The sequence below is a fragment of the Choloepus didactylus genome, chromosome 3 (assembly GCF_015220235.1).
Source record: "Choloepus didactylus isolate mChoDid1 chromosome 3, mChoDid1.pri, whole genome shotgun sequence".
Lineage (NCBI taxonomy): Eukaryota > Metazoa > Chordata > Mammalia > Pilosa > Megalonychidae > Choloepus > Choloepus didactylus.
Window position 1 is genome coordinate 129,809,350 of NC_051309.1, and position 17,142 is coordinate 129,826,491.

The 17,142-nt window shown below is 41.0% G+C and overlaps 1 protein-coding gene and 1 pseudogene across 1 annotated transcript in view; one reads left to right on the forward strand and one right to left on the reverse strand.

Annotated features, from left to right (window-relative positions):
* PRSS12 (serine protease 12) overlaps positions 1–9,621 on the reverse strand; it is a 127,710-nt gene extending 118,089 nt beyond the window's left edge. Inside the window, 1 exon segment of the mRNA XM_037830550.1 lies at positions 8,783–9,621. Within this exon segment, the coding sequence (XP_037686478.1) occupies positions 8,783–9,281 (499 nt within the window). The 5' untranslated portion in view covers positions 9,282–9,621.
* Positions 9,280–17,142, forward strand: part of LOC119530428 — a 44,905-nt pseudogene continuing 37,042 nt past the window's right edge.

Here is a 17,142-nt window from a genome sequence, read left to right on the forward strand (position 1 = left end):
CCTCCCTTCCCATACATCATAATTTGGAAGGCCTAAAAGAAATATTAGCAAAAGAACCAAATGAATCAGCTACCTTGTTCTGTAAATCCAGCTTATTTCAACATAAAGTTAATGAAAGATATGCCAATTTAGTTAACTATTAAAATGTCCTGAGAAAATAGCATTCACTCATTTGCAGAGAAAGAAAAAAAAAAACAAGTAAAAACAAAGACCCACCTCAGGAGTATTTTCTGAAAAGAATTACTAACATATAATTTTAATTTGTTTTGAATCACAGTTTATGTGATGAAGTAAAAATAACAAAACAAACAAAAAACAAAAACAACAACCATGTAATGGCACTAATCCTTTCTCATCTTTTATTGAACAATGCCCAAAATAGACATTTCTATTGTGCCGGTGAAAGAGAAAGAATGCATGCTATAAGCCATAAATCTAAGCCATTGTTCAGATTCTTGACAAAAAGCTTGCTTAAAGCTGTGAGTGTTATAGAAATTTCAGTTTCTGAACTATTCAAGAGGAATATAAAGAGTACCTTACATGCTGTATACTTTAGTACACATATCTAACAAGTAAATTAAACATAATGTTATGTCTTATACCACATGCAACATTATGGGAAAATATACTGAATAACCATTTCTTATCTTAATTATGAAATATACCTCCCCAAAAATCAGTTTCTGAAAATAAATGACTGGGGGAGCTATTATTTGAATTTTTCAAGTGAAGTATTTTCTTTCTATACCCTATTTGACATGACTAAGTTATGCTATTTTTATCTATAATTATATTTACCATATAATACCCACCTCTTCTAGTATTGTACAACAGATTTTATTCAAATCATTCCAGGTTGAAATGAAATCATATTATCTTTTAACATACAGGGTATTCCCCTGATCCAGCATTCAACTGAATTCTATTTGCCTCTATTAGTTCACATCTATAATTCATATTTATTGTTTATTTATTATTCATCTACATACCTTTATTGATGAGAAAAAACTGAACTTGTCTAGTTCAAAATGAGAAAGCATCTTCTGAATGAGAAGTTTTACCCATTTACATTGTGCTTATTAGAAATGTATAAATCTTATAAATTATTTTTTGGTTTTAAACATTATACAATATTATGCAAAAGAAGCCTCTATCCATGGTTAAGTTACGGTATACTAACAATGTATGCACAGATTCTTAGCAGAAAATTTCACAAATTGTGTGTCCCCAAACTACCTGCATATAAGCAAATGATATAGGTATTACTGTTTTGTTGTCTAGTACTGAGTGATGAAATTAAACTACACTAATAGTAATCCTCTTATCTGTCTCTCAGAGTGGCTATCATGGGCAACCAGAGGACACAGGTAATTTATTTATTCACCTTTATAATTACTGTAACTAGAGTGAACTCAGTAAACTTTAAATAAATGAATGAAACATATCCTTGCCTTGTTACTAGAATCAGCATTTTGCACCCTGTTTTCCCTCTGATGATCCTAATAAAAAGTATTGAGGCTAAATTTTCATGTGTGGTTGTAGCAGGAAAAAAAATACCATTACTTTACTGCTTTGCATATAGTAAAATTTTTATTAATATTGTTGTGCTGATTTGCTGGAAGAAGGAGGAGGGGGAGGGGACTGCCCTGGGAAAGCCAAGCTGCTAGAGACAAAATAAACATTTCCTAGTTTTCTGACAACAGTTTATCAACCACATAGAAGACAGTCTAGATCAATGGATCATATAATGCAAAACCAAACTCCTATTTACTATGCATACTAAAGAGAGAGGTTTCAGAGGGCTTCTTACTATACAAGTTGATTAAAAAAAAAAAAAAAAAAGCTTAAAGATAGAATTAAAACCATGTTTACTTAGCAACTGAACTATTCTCAACAATTATGGAATCATATATTTCAGAGGTAAATTTGTTAGTCTTGCAAATAGCACCTTAAAATAAGAAAACATGCTTTCCCAACCAAACCAGGGTCTAATTGTCATTCATCTAAATATGGCTAAAAATTGGACATAGAATTTCACAGGACAACTTTTTTAATTATTACTATTTTTTAAATTGCATTATGTTTCCCAAATATAAGGACAAATCCCAACCATACTCCTTTGTTTAGTTAGTTCTTCTCAACAACTATCCCTTTTCTCCTGATCAGCAGAATCCCCACATGACTCAAAGGTCCACCCTGATTATCTAGCCAATCACGGTAATTGTGTTTTCCTTTCCAGGAAGCTCCAGGAAGGGACCTGTGATCTAGTCTTGGCCAGTGAAATGTAGAAGGAAGTAAGGGAAAAGATATCTTGGCAAGTCTCCTAACCCTTGCAAAGGGAGGTACATGAAGAGGGGCCCTCTCTTTCCTGGGCCCATGGTTCTATCTCACTGTGAAGCCTGGAGGAGCCATGGCCACCAAGCTGAGGATAAAAGCCACACTCCGAGGTTAGAGGAGCTGTGAGAGTAGCAGAGAAGCGGAGCTGGAGCCCTTTTGTACCAGGCTGGAGGGACTTCTTGTTTCAGTCATTTTGAATTGGGTCTTCTATTTTTTTGCTATCGAAACCATCCTAAATGACCCAAGCCACACCCACAGGGCAAGTACATCTATCATTTTTCTTCCAAATTTCTCATAGGCATCTTTATTTTTGCATAATGTATATACATTTTATATCCATCTTTCCCCATTAACATTACTATAAGCATTTTTCTACATTATATATATATATATATATATATAATCTTTACAATTTTCACTTTAGTGACAGTATAATATCCATTAAATGAAGGTGCCACTGAGTAGTCCCTTATTGCTGGATATTCAGGTTTGCCCACACAGTTATAAATCAAATTACTTTTGCAAAGGTTGTCTTAACACACACAAAAAAAAAAACAGTGACCACATACTCCTGGATAATACCTCAGAAAACCTTATTGTAACTGAATATCTCATTTTCCGCTTAAAGAATCTCCACACTAGAAACGAGTCAGATATTACTCCAAATGAGAATTATTTTATATCTGCCTTAGTATGAAAAGCAGATTGAGCTCAATATTTAAAATTCAGTCAGGAAATGGCATTGCTTGTAAATGTTTTTCAGCACCTGCTACATAGTCTCAAGATGTGGCATTGAAAAAAGGGGACAGCTTTCAGTCAACTTTTTAATTAACATTCACTTCAAACAACAGATGGACTTCAAAGAATTCAACCTGTAAACAAGAGTATTCCTCCCACATGTTCGCTTTCTCTATTTCAACCAAGAGATTTGGGGTTGGGTAGGTTCATATAAACAGATTAGTGTGACATGACAGGAAGTCAACTCTATGAATCATTCTCTCTAGTACAATCTCAATTATTAGAGCATTATCATTTATTCTACCAGTTTTACCCATCAGTCACCAGTGTCCTCTGGTTGAGATCCACTGGCTCCTTCTAACAAAGAGGAGTTCCTAGTACAGCAGTTAAGCACACTGCCCATCTGACAGACCAACCAGAGACTGAAAAAGTAATTCCCTCTTAGGGTCGGGAGTTCTAAAGCATTGGGAGCTACTGTTGGAGGGGGTGGAGGTAGGGGCAGAATCAGGTTGCCTATTAATTCCTGCTGTAGAAATGTGAAAATAAACTGACTCACATTCACTTATCACTTGCTGGTGAACTAGGTGGTTTTTCTCCCACAATGGACATATAAAAAACAGTGGTGTCATTTTCAAAAACCACACAAAAAGTTACCATCAGCCTGGCTTTGCCTGCTTCTGAACTGAGCAGGATGAAGTCACAGGATGGTGGGCTCAGTTAGTCTACATGCTCACCCATCCCTATCTGTTCTGGGTGGGATTTTTTTTAACTCAGTTTTATTGAGATATATTCACATATCAAATAATCATCCATGGTGTACAATCAACTGTTCACAGTACTATCATACAGTTGTGCATTCATCATCACAATCTATTTTTGAACATTTGTCTTACATCAGAAAGAATCAGAATAAGAATAAAAAACAAAAGTAAAAAAGAACACCCAAATCATCCACCCCTTCCAACCTTTTTTTCATTTAGTTTTTGTCCCCATTTGTCTCCTCATCCATCCATACACTGGATAAAGGGAGTGCAATCCACAAGGTTTTCACAATCACAGTCACCCCTTGTAAGCTACATTGTTATACAATCATCTTCAAGAGTCAAGGCTACTGGGTTGGAGTTTGGTAGTTTCAGGTATTTACTTCTAGCTATTCCAGTACATTAAAACCTAAAAAGCGTTATCTATATAGTGCGTAAGAATGTCCACCAGAGTGACCTCTCGATTCCCTTTGGAATCTCTCAGCCACTGAAAGTTTATTTTGTTTCATTTCGCATCCCCCTTTTGGTCAAGAAGATGTTCTCAATCTCTGGGTGTGTTTTGATGCCTTCCCCGAGGTTCTTCCTGACCGTGGCAGTGGGTCTTCAGTATCCATATCACCTTGTCTGCTCACTGGAAGTGCATATTTCCGATCCCTGTGTGAGAGTTACTTAATCAGGGTGTCTGGGGTGAGAATGCAAGAATCTGCATTGTAAAACTTCCCTAGGTCAATCTAATGCTCTGTTTGAGAACCAACTCCCGGGGCTGATTTTGGATGTTCCAGTCACCCTAAATGCTTCTTCATTATTAACTTGCAAGTCTCATACAACTATGAAAGGAAAGGATCCCAGCATCGCCTTTCCCTGTCCCAGATATTCGAGCCACTGCAGCCTCTGGAGGTCCTTCTGTCCAACCAAACCCACATGCTGCCCTGGCTCCCCTGAGAGGCCTGGCTCTAAAACTGCCTCCTCTTCCTCCCCACTGTGCCCCTTCAACTCAGCTTCAACTAACTCTCTACCCTGGAGGCATCAACTTCCTCATTTCTCTTGTTACATGACTCTGGCTGCCATTTTTTTGTCATTTTTCTTTTTTTTTTTTTTTTAATCAATTCAGTTTTATTGAGATATAGTCACATACCCTACAATCATCCACAGTGCACAATTGTTCACAGTACCATCAGATAGGTGTGCATTCATCACCACAATCAATTTTTGAACATTTTCATAACTCCAAAAAAACAAAAATAATAAAAATACAAGTAAAGGAGAACGCCCAAAACATCCCATCTCCCCATCCCCCCTATTATTCATTTATTTTTGTCCCCATTTTTCTACTCATCTGTCCATACACTGGATAAAGGGAGTGTGAGCCACAAGGTTTTCACAATCCAGTTATACCATTAAAGCTACATAGTTATACAATCGTCTTCAAGAATCAAGGCTACTGGGTTGCAGTTCAACAGTTTCAGGTGTTACCTTCCAGCTATTCCAATACACTAAAAACTAAAAAGGATGTGCTGGTTTGTATATATTATGTCCCCCAGTAAAAGCCATATTCTTTAATGCAATCTTGTGGGGGCAGACGTATTAGTATGGATTAGGTTGGAACCTATTGGTTCAGTATTTCCATGGAGGTGTGGCCAAGCCCATTCAGAGTGGGCCTTGATTAGTTTACTAGAGCCTTATATAATAAGTTCAGACATAAGGAGCTCACAGCTGTAGCTGAGACAGACATTTTGAAGACAGCTGTTGGAAGCTGATGCAGACATTTTGGAGAATGCGATTTTGAAACACAACCGGGGAGCAAGCAGATGCCAGCCACTTGCCTTCCCAGCTAACAGATGTTTTCTGGATGCCATTGGCCATCCTCCAATGAAGGTACCCAAGTTTTGATGTGTTACCTTGGACAAAAATAAACCCCCTTTTATAAAAGTCAATCTATTTCTGGTGTTTTGCATTCCGGCAGCATTAGCAAACTAGAACAAAGGGATCACTATATAATGCATAAGAATAACCTACAGAATGACCTCTTGACTCCATTTGCAATCTCTCAGCCACTGAAACTTTATTTTGTTTCATTTCTAAGCCCCCTTTTCATTTCAAGAAGATCCTCTCAATCCCACGATGCTGGGGCCAGGCTCATCCCCAAGAGTCATGTCGCACATTTCCAGGGAGATTTACATCCCTAGGAGTCAAATCCCATGTAGCGGGGAGGGCAGTGAGTTTACCTGCCAAGTGGGCTTACAGAGAGAGAGGCCACATCTGAGCAATAAAAGAGGTTCTCTGGGGGAGACTTTTAGGCACAATTATAAGTAGGCTTAGCCTCTCTGCCAGTTTATTTTTAAAGGAGGGATCTCATTACCACACATTCTTTTCTTTTGCCCTTACTGTTTTTCATAAAGAAAAAAAAAATACTGAAGATGTTAAAATCATAAAAGACTAGAAATCATGTGCACTGGATCAAATATAATTCCCTTTCTCTCTTCCTTTTAAACTAGTCTATGAGCTACACAAAGAGGATCACTAGACAGCACAGATATTGCTATAAGTGTATATAAGTGCAAAGAACCAGTGCAAAATGAACTGTGTGAAGTGAAAATGCATGTACATATCTAATTCTATTTTCTCTTACACTTTTAGTAATATAACTCTGGTAGCTTCATCTATGAAACATAAGAACTATCTTATGAAGTTGTTAGGAGAATTAAATGAGAAAACACAAATAAAGTGCTTACCCTGGCATCTGGCACATAATGAATGCTCAATAAAAACTTGCTGTTGTTATCAACTCAGGGTATTTTGTGTGCATGCTCAGAGCTGGGAAGTTCCTTCAAATTAATCTGTCCCAAATCTGTTTTTTTTCCAGATGAGGAAACCAAAGCTCTAAGAGCTCTAAGAATCTTACCCAACATTGTATAGCTACTGGTAGAGCCAAAACTGACCCCAGTGTTTTCTAAAACACAATTCAATATTCTTTTCACCATCCAATGATACTTCTAGTTCACATGCCTAACTGAATAGCACCCGAAGAGTAAATGACAGATGGAATGGGAAGCTTTGGTATCTGGACTGAGTCACTGAAAATAACTCAATTATTACAGAGCCAATTGCTTTCTGTCTTTTGGTGTTGTTGATGTTGGCGGGGGGGGGGGGGCATTTATCTTCCATCTTGGGTGGTTTCTTTTGTTTCTGTTGTGTTCAGTCCTTTTACTTCAGGAAGTACACAAAACTATTAGGCAGTGTTTGGGGTTATGTCTGGTGAGTTAGCTACGAACACAAAGGCATTGCAAAGAGTCTATCCTGCAGTTTGATTTAAATGTCTATTCAACTAAGGGTTGCAGGCAGGAATCCAAGAACAAACTACTCTCCTCATGTGAAATAAAAGCTTTAAGAGTTTTGTGTCAGAGAGCAATAGATCACTGTAAATAATTTCAACTTTGAATTCCATTCTTTTTGTAAAAGTATGTGTTTATATATATTAAGGAAGACTCGTGTACTATTTTCCACACATTTATCCCCTAAATAACTTTGTACCCTATCCATTTATAAAACCAAGAAAATAGGTAAATGAAAAAAAAAAAAACTGTCAATGTTTGCTAAACATGAGATTTTTGCTACAAATAATCTCTTACAGTAAATAATAAGACAATGTTAGGGCTCTTTGCTTGATGTCACCTCAATTTTTTTATAGCCACATTGGCATTCTGTCCATGAAACACAAATATAGCGATGACTTCATTCTCTAGGATGAAGGGTAATTTGTTTTAACCTTCCTATCACTTTCCTTTAACTCAAAGCATTAATGCAACTGAAGGCAACGATCAATTAAATTTCTGTAGGAAAGGAATGGCACAGTGGAAGCTAACCTCCAAAAAAGTACAAAGAACAGCATGTTTCAGGATTCCAATTCATGAACCCTTGCCCCACTGCTTGAATGGAAAGCAGTCCAAAAATTTTTAAAGGGAAATTCAAACTCTGAAAGACCTGAAGTTTTTCTTCCCCAACTGTTTAAAAGAAAGAAGAAAAAATATCTAATATTAAACAAAACCTCAACAATTCAAAATGAGGCATTGTTCAAAGACAGAGATTATTCATGCCCATTAAATTTATTATCATTATTATTACCACAAAAAGAAAGTGCCTTACCACTTTTTCTCTTCATGTTACCAACTAATCCTACCTTCCTGTAAATAACATGTAATGCTAAATGCTGGAATTCTAGAAAACTGCACTGGATTCTGTCAAATTGCTTCTTCACTAAGATAGTTACTAGTTCACCTATTTTCTTTCTCTTTTCTTCACTCGCTGATGATATTTACTAGAATGTGACCCCAGAACATGAACATCATGTTGACAAGTTGTAGTTTGGCCCGGGGTCTCTTAAAAGATTTAATTTTACAAAACTTTAGAAAAAGGTAACTTTTGCTATACTTTTCCAAAGAGAGGTCAAAGGTGGGATTAAGACAAAATTTTACATTTTTTCAAATCGGAGTCCATTTGGAGGGGGAAAACATATTGGTTGCTACAGTAAATTTAATAAATTTAATATTTCCCTTTCCAAAACAAGTATCAACTTTATCTCCTCCTTTGCTTTGCCTTTTGTGTAAATATGGGTACACTCTCAAGGCAAGCTGTTCAACTCACATCCACACAACAAGCGCGCGCACGTACACAGAGTGGCCAGAAGACAGACCATCTCTAGAAACCCAGCGCGCAGCAACTTGCATAGAAACCATCACCCTTGACAACCTTCACACACAAAACACACCTTGCTAACTTTAAACTCACGGTACCAATATATTCTGCTGGTAACTCGGCGGCAGTCCATCACCACACCCTGCAAAGCAAATCCGTAGCCCCATACCCTCCAAGAGACACCTATGCCCGCCCGAAGCCCGGCTGGCTCAGTGCCAGCCCCGAGTCGCCGCGGCTGCCCCGAGGTCACTTACTGTGTCGGCAGTCGCAGTAGCCCCAGTCCACTTTGCTGCGGGCGACTGCGTAGAAGCACCAGGGTCTGCCCGCGCCGTCTGGACTCTGGCAAAAGTTGTGGCGCTGACCTCGCAACTGAGCCCATCCCGCCGGCGGTGACCGCTCCAGGAAGGGGGGCACTTCTGCCCAGCGCAGACAAGGGGCGCCGAAGTCCGTCACATTGACCCACGGTTCTGCCGCAGAGCAGCCCCTGGGGTGCGGCCCAGGCGTGTGCCCCGCGTGGAGGGCGTGCAGGCGCTGGGCATGGAGCGCTGGTGGGAGACGCCGGACGCCGGGGAGAGGAGGCTGCGGAGGCGTCCTCAGCGGCTGCTGCTGGGTGGCAAGGTAAGAGTACGCGGAACCCGGAAGGTACGAAAGGCGGTGGCGGTGGCGGAGGGGGTAACTGAGGACCGGATCAAGGCTGACCACTTCGGGAATCGCCCCTAAAATCAGAGCCACCACGAAGCGGGTGAGCGTCATGGTGCCAGCGCTGCGATGTCTGGTCCATGCTCCCCGGCTCCTCCGGGTCTGAACCCGAGGAGAGGAGGAGGCGGGGGGCGGGGCTGCAGCTTCCCTCGAATCCCTCACTCTAGCCCCCTCCCGCCTCCGGCGCGCGGACCCTCTCCTCTTCCCCAAGTCCCTCCAGCCGCAGGTTCCGCGCCGCGCCTCTGCTGCTGTCTCCAGGGGCTTTGGACGTCTGGGCAGCCGGGGGTCGTCTAGAGATGTGCAATCCTGAGTTCGGCCGACACTCGACTGGTGAAGGAGATCAGGAAAGAGAACTCGCGGACTGGACCGCTAGTGGGAGTGCCTGAGCTCCAGGTAGCCGGCGGGGGCAAAAGCCCGAAACTGCCCCCTGGCTGTGCGCGCCGGGCGCGCAGCCTCGCCGCGCAGCCGGACCTCCGCTCGGCCCCTGTGGGTCTCCCGGCTGCCAGAACGGCCGCGGCCTCGCTGTGCCCAAGCCAAGCCCGAGTGTGCCAAAGCTGGGAACGGTATTGGATGCCGCTTGCCAGCACCCAATATCACCATAGCCCCGTGTCTGGCGGCTCCCAAGTCTGGCAGCCGTCTCTTCTCCACCCCTACCCCCCACCCCACTCGACTCCGGCCCAGTATCTAGTTTTTTTCTGTTTTGAAATCTTTACAAGTATGGATGGCAGTGGATGACAACTCCCGGGATAAAAGTTTTCAAAGCTCACGAGGAATGTTAAAGCCATGTTACTGAACTTTGTGTTCCTCAAGGGCAAAACTTCTTTTCATTCAGCTTTATATCCTGGTGCTTAACACGGTGCCTGACACTTATTGGGCCCCCCAAAAATATTTGCTGAAATTAAATTCCTGAACTGACGCAGGGCTAGGAGCTTGAGCCTTTCTGCTTCCTGCCTCCCACTTTCCTGCCCTGGAAAACACCAGTTGTCTGGTTATTATTGGGATTCAATGAGGCCCTCTTAATACCAAATTTCCTCTCTAACCAGAGAAGACGTCATCCGTGCCAGTCTCCATCCTATCCAAAAAGTCCATCCGTCTAACACCTGCCTCGCTTTTGCGGGGGAGGCGGCTTGAGTTAAGCTTACTGCTTTACCTCTCCAAAGTTGACTCTGCCTGGCCACAATTTTGTAGCTGCACTGTTGGCTTGACCTTAGCTTAATAGGGCCCTTTCAATCCCCCATCCCCACCTCCCCAAAATACATTTGGCTTAGAATTTAAAAAGTCACTGGAGCTGGATTTTTTAGGATTTCCCTTTCATGTGTTCCTGTTTACTCCACTAAAGTTAAACAAGGAAAAGGAAGTCCATGAAGAAGAACATATTTTACTTTCTGGTGTAATCGTGTTTCAGTGGGAGTGGAGGAGTTCTGTCTCATAATCTAATCTACCCCAGAGAAAACTGGAGTAAAATTTAATATTTATTGTTAGAGTCAGATTTTCATTAGGAACTGAAATAATTTCCTACACCTAGCTTCAAATAATCCATCTTTGTTTAACTTTTGTGAATCATCTTAATTGGTTTTTCTTCTTCTTTTTTTCCTTTTTCTTTTTTACTGCTATTAATGAAATACTTGATTTGACTTTGGAGAGAACTGGGTAAAATGGATCCCAGGAATGTCAAATTATTCAAGATGCTTTTATCCCCTATTTTGTTTTTTTAACATTACTTAACCAGTTCCAAAATTATATTTACAACCGTACTTGTAGAAGGGAGTAAAGGATAACATATTTATCTAGCAGAGGTCTGTTTAGGGGTTTACAGCGTTTACCAATCACCGATGCTTGGTCTAACAGGTGACAATTCTAATAAGAGTCAGTCCTTGTCCTTTCCAACTATCTCTTCCTCCTTATGCTATATCCAAAGTTGGAATTAACCTTGAAGGAGTCAGGAGTTTCCTGAGGCCTAGGGAGTGATGGGCCCAGGAAAGGACCATCTTGGGATTCTGGCTACCTTCCTTGAACCCTGCTCTCCTCCCATTGCTGACTGGCTACTACGCCAATAGCCTTCACACTTCCTGGGTGTATGTAGGCAGAACCAATTCCGAGACATCCATGTACCTTGAAAAAAAGAGTAAAAAAGAGGATTGTTGGAACCAAGTTCCAGAGAGGAGGTACCCTTGGGCAATCTGGACCCTCCTCCAGCTCTAAGAGAAGCTGAAGATCTCTGAGGCCTACTTAAATTTTACAGAACATGAAGTTGACAGGTACAACATGGAGTTACCCGCAGAAAATTCCACATCTGGATTTGATCGCTTAAGTTTTAGAAACTACCTTTCTTAGAAAATAAAATGGCATTTATTTCATTGGGCTACGGTTTTAGGTTTTTGCTCTCTATTTTACAAAACATGATTTTTAAACAGACTTGTTCTTTAATATTATTTCTTCCCTCCTCTGTTAATATTTTCCTTCTCTCTCTTCTTTCATTCCTCTTTGCTGCTAATAATATACAAAAGTTAAGATTTCCTTTCCCACATCCAGTCCCTGAAATAATTTCTCCCTCATCCCCACCATGGTGGGGAGAGGTTCAGGGATAAAGCCTCTCCTCCTGCCTCTGTTAGGCCTCCATTTTGCCACAGACTTGTATCAACCTCTATCACAGGTATCAAAACTAAAGGAAAAGGGGAGACAACTTCCTCTTATTATAACTGCTGGATTCTTTCTCAGCCCTCCCTTACCTTCAGCAGCAAAAAAGGAACAAGGAAAAGGAAGAGAAAAAAGCAAATAACATCTTCAGTCACTCCCTACCACAACACTTGGAAGTCTCAAAGAGGTCTCCATATCCTCCTTGTTACGTCTAGCACCTTCCATTCTATCAAGCAAACTCACCGATTTGGGGCCCAAGAACTCAGCTCCCCCAACCTCACAGCCTATTCTGGTAAAGTCTAGTCCCAGAGCAACCTAGAGCCTAGAGAAGTGAAGAGGGGTGTCATTCTATGCATATCACATCAGGGAGGGCTGGTGGCCTTAGGAATGGAGGTGGGGTATGCACCTATCTGCACATCTGCACTTTTCCATGGCAACTATGTTATAAACGAGCATTTCATTTTCTAAGCATTTAGAGGCTCATTCTTAACATGCACAATGGACTGACTAGCACTAATGTAGTTTGATTTGAAAATATAAGCAATATGTATGGTACTATTTTTACGGAGCTCCCCCCACAATTTACAAATTAACTTTTGGAAAAAAGCCCGTTTACAATTTGTACACTTCCTGTATTTGGAAAAGCTATGAGCTTTTGAACAGATGGAATAAAAGCAGTATTTGCTTTTACAAATCCAAGTGTAAAAAAAAATTCATTAGAACACAGCATTGCTCTTTCATGTCAAAGAAAAGAAATGAAATAATATGAGGGCCTGTCAAGGGACTGTGGGAGATTCAAAATTATAAGACATTGTCAGGCCTTTTTAGAGGGTGGTTCCTGGCAATTATTGGTATTCCTTGGCTTGTAGATGCATCGCTCCAGTTTCTGCCTGTCTTCAAATGGAGTTCTCCTCTATGTTTGTATGTGTCTGCTCAGTGTTCAAACATCCCTAATCCCACCCTAATCCAATATGATTTCTATTTCAGTTTGCTAAAGCTGCCAGAATGCAATATACCAGAAATGGGTTGCCTTTTTCAATGGATTTATTAGTTTACACATTTACAGTTCTAAGTCCTGAAAATGTCCAAATTAAGGCATCAAGAGGAAGATACCTTCTCTGAGGAAAGGCTGCTGCCATCTGGGGCTCCTCTGTCACATGGGAAGGCACATGGTGACACCTGCTGGTCCTTCTCTCCTGGGCCCTGGTTTCAAAATGATTCTCTCAGTTTCTGTGGGTCCTTCTTGCTTCTCCTGGGGCATTTTCTTTCTAAGCTCTCTCTCTCTCCATGAGCTATCTTAAAGGACTCCAGTAAAGGATTAAGACTTACCTTGAATTGGGTGGGTCACATCTCCATGGAAACAACCTACCCAAAAGGTCCCACCCACAACAGGTCTGCATCCAAAAGATTGGATTAAAAGAACATGGCACTTTCTGGGGTACGTAACAGTTTCAAGCCAGTACAACTTCATCCTAACTTGATTACATCTGCAAAGACCCTATTTCCAAGTAAGGTCATCTTCACAGGTACTGAGGATTAAGACTTGAACATATCTTTATGGGGGACATAATTCAGCCCACACAGATATTTAATATAAAGTTTATGGAAATAAGAAAAGGACCCAGAAAATAAGTGATGAATTGCTAAATGAATTGTACAGTACTTCAGGCTCAGAGATCCCTGTGAGCAGAGGTCTGTGGCAGTGGAGATAAAGTTTACACCTCTGCCATGTATTGGTCACTCTTCTCCACCCGCCTTCAGCCATGAAGACGTCCTAGGCCCATGATTGCAGTGGCAGTCCTATTGGGTTGTCAGCCTTATATATTGTGTCCAAGGGGAAAAGAAAAGCTCTACTTGATTCATAGTGTCCATAATGCTCATAAAAGTCACTTGATATTAGTTTTTCTCACTGTTTAAGATTGATTTTTATAAAACAGTATATTTTTTTTAGTTTGGATTTATTTTTTAAAATTCACCTAAACTCAATATATTTGGCCTTGGAATCAAACAAGTATTCAAGACTTGGCTCTAGCTCTTACTGACTGGGATCTTAGACAAGTTTCCTAGCTTCCCTAAGCCAAAGGCTCCTTATCTGTGATGAGGAGGCAGTAATAGTACCTGCATGATAGATCACTGTGACGGATGATCAAGTCAGTGCATGTAAACTGTTGAGCCCCCTTTGGTGAGAGTAGTTTCATAACTGCATTTGAATTCCCAGCCCCTTAAACTAAGTCACGCTGTGAAAACTTGCCTCAGTGAAGCAGTGAACTTGTGCAGATTCCCCTCCTCATCACACTTCTGCCTCTGACTGCATCTCAATAATTTCCCCTCTGAGGTTGATGACAATCATGGGGCTGCCCCAGCTCTGCTCACTTGAGCTCTTCACCTCTCTTGGGTTCTCTCTCCCCCAACAGTTTTGTTTCCTAAAGCCAAAGAAATACTAAGTATTTTGAGATAAAACACTTTTCCAAGGCAGTTTGCCTAAGTACAATGAATAGTTTTTGTTCTGGTTTGCTAATGCTGCCCATTATGCAGAATACCAGAAATGGATTGGCTTTTATAAAGGGGGTTTATTTTGTTACACAGTTACAGTCTTCAAGCCATAAAGTGTCCAAGGTGACACATCAACAATTGGGCACCTTCACTTGAGGATGGCCAATGGCATCCGGAAAACCTCTGTTAGTTGGGAAGGCACGTGGCTGGCGTCTGCTCTGGAGTTCTAGTTTCAAAGTGGCTTTCTCCCAGGATGTTCCTCTCTAGGCTTCAGCTCCTCAAAAATGTCACTCTTAGTTGCTCTTGGGGTGTTTGTCCATCTCCAAAATGTCACTGTAAGCTAAAGCTCCTCTCTCAGCTCCTGTGCATTCTTCAAAGCGTCCCTCTTGGCTATAGCAAGCTTGCTCCTTCTGTCTGAGCTTATATAGTGCTCCAGTAAACTTATCAAGGCCCATGCTGAATGGATGGGGCCATACCTCCATGGAAATTATCTAATCAGAGTTATCACCTACAGTTCGGTGGGTTGCATCTCCATGGAAACACTCAAAGAATTACAATCTAATCAACACTAATACTTCTGCCCCCACAAGACTGCATTTAAGAATATAGCTTTTTCTGGGGGACATAATATATACAAGTTGGCACAGTTTTCAAACCCCTCAACCTTCTAGTTACAAGTGGGCTGTTGCCTTGTATGAAAAGAGTAAACAGACTGAAAGAGAAGCAGCACAAGACCTGCTTGCCAGGGATCCTGGAATCACAGACTCTTGGTGTTGAAAAGGATTTAGAGGTCCAACTTTCTGTCAAATGCAGGGATCCTTTCCAGAACTTCCTGGCAGGTACATCCCCACCTATTTCTTGAAAACTGTTGGTGGATTATTAGTTTCCCAGCTGTTAACACAAATACCATACAATCAGTTGGCTTAAACAATGGGAATTTACCGGCTCACAGTTTTGAGGCTAGCAGTGCAAAATTGAGATGTCAGCAAGGCAATGTTTTCTCTCCCAAGACTGTGTTGTTCCAGGGCTGGCTGCCAGCAATCCTTTGGTCCTTGGCTTTTCTTTCACATGGCAATGCACATGGTGATGTCTTCTCCTTTCTTTTCCAGATACCATTGACTTTCAGCTTCTTGCTCTTCTGGCTTTCTCTCTGTGGCCGTCTCTATAAAGCGTCCAGTAATAGGATTAAGGCCCATCCCAATTCAGTTGGCCATACTTTAACTAAAAATAACCTGCTCCAAAGGTCTTCTTTAAATGGTCTTACACCCACAGGAATGGATAAAGATTAGGAACATGTTTTTCTGGGGTTCATAGTTCAATCTACCACAGTGGAGAATTTCCTACTTAGGAGCGAGCACACTCCATCTTTAAAAAGTCTGAGTTTTTGGAAAAACTTCCCTTCCACCGAGCCAGAAGCTACTGCCAGGTACAAATCTATTTTATCCGGCTGTGATTCTGATTGTCCTATTGTTGGGGGATGGGGATGGAGGGTAATAGTTTTGGAACCCAGTAGACCTGGGTTCATATCCCTAATAAATTATTTATTAGTTTTGTGGCTTTCAGGGATGCTCAGTGCACCTTTTCCTCCCACTTCCCTCCATCCAATCTCAAGAGGAAGGAGATGGGCTGATTTGGAGGCCCCAGATCCAAGAACAGTAACTGCCCACATTACTAGGGTCTCTTGGTAGCATTATCAGGAGAAGTATAAATACTATATAATCATAAATAATCAATGCCCCATTTTCCCTCCTTTTTCTTAGCATGCTTTTTGGGTTGAAGTTGAAAGGGAGTGAGAGAAGCTGCTCAGCTGGTTTGATTTAGCTATTAGGAAATTGCTTTGGGATTTGGGAACCAAGACCCAACTAATTGTAAGAGCTTGCCTGGGCTTTGTATCTACACAAATATCCTCCGAGGAACCATTGCCTAGGGATGGGCTGGGGGTGGGGTCTGCAGGATGGACATAGGATTTAGGAATCCTGGATTCCCTGGCATCTATCCTTCACTGCTAACCTTTATAGTTTGCTTGTCTATACTATGGAGATATCAATTCTACTTTGCAGAATTGTAAGAATTAGAAATATTATAAGTGCTAGACAATGAACTAAAGACTGTATTTTAAGTACATGAAGACAATATCAAGACTTTTTGGCTTTTTCCAAACTAAATATACCCATCACCCCTTCTATGATTTCTTATTTTCATGCCTTATGCTGTGGCCCCTACTCTGGTTCAACCCAAATATGGCAATATCCTCATTACACTGTAGCTCATAAATTAACAACAGAACTCAGATACTATTTGACAAGTACAGAAAAAAGGTGTCACCCTTATTTCAGATTGCATCCACTTTCATCACAGCCACATAGCATTTGGCTTTTATACAATAAGCACAAAGTAAAGCTCTTGTATGTCTGACAAAATTCCCTACAACTTTAAAGTCCTGTTCAAACTTTGAAATCTTCTCTATACAAATTCTGCTGTCAAAATCTGTGTTAGCCTAGCATGTTGTATACACAGAACTTCCACAATTGCACTGATCACATTGTTCCAGAGTTGTCTTCATTATCAGCTCCTCCATGAATGGAATTATGCACTCTCCTGTGATTGCTCCTTAAACGGCAGCCAATAGACAGTTCCTGGATAAATGAGGCCCTGAAGTAAAACGCAAATGAGCCTTTATCATTTGGTTACAGTATGGTGGAGTAGGTGTCTATAAATAAATGAGATCACAAACTAGCAGCTAACAAGATAAGCATGCAGTCCAGATGTATTTAAATAATACAGA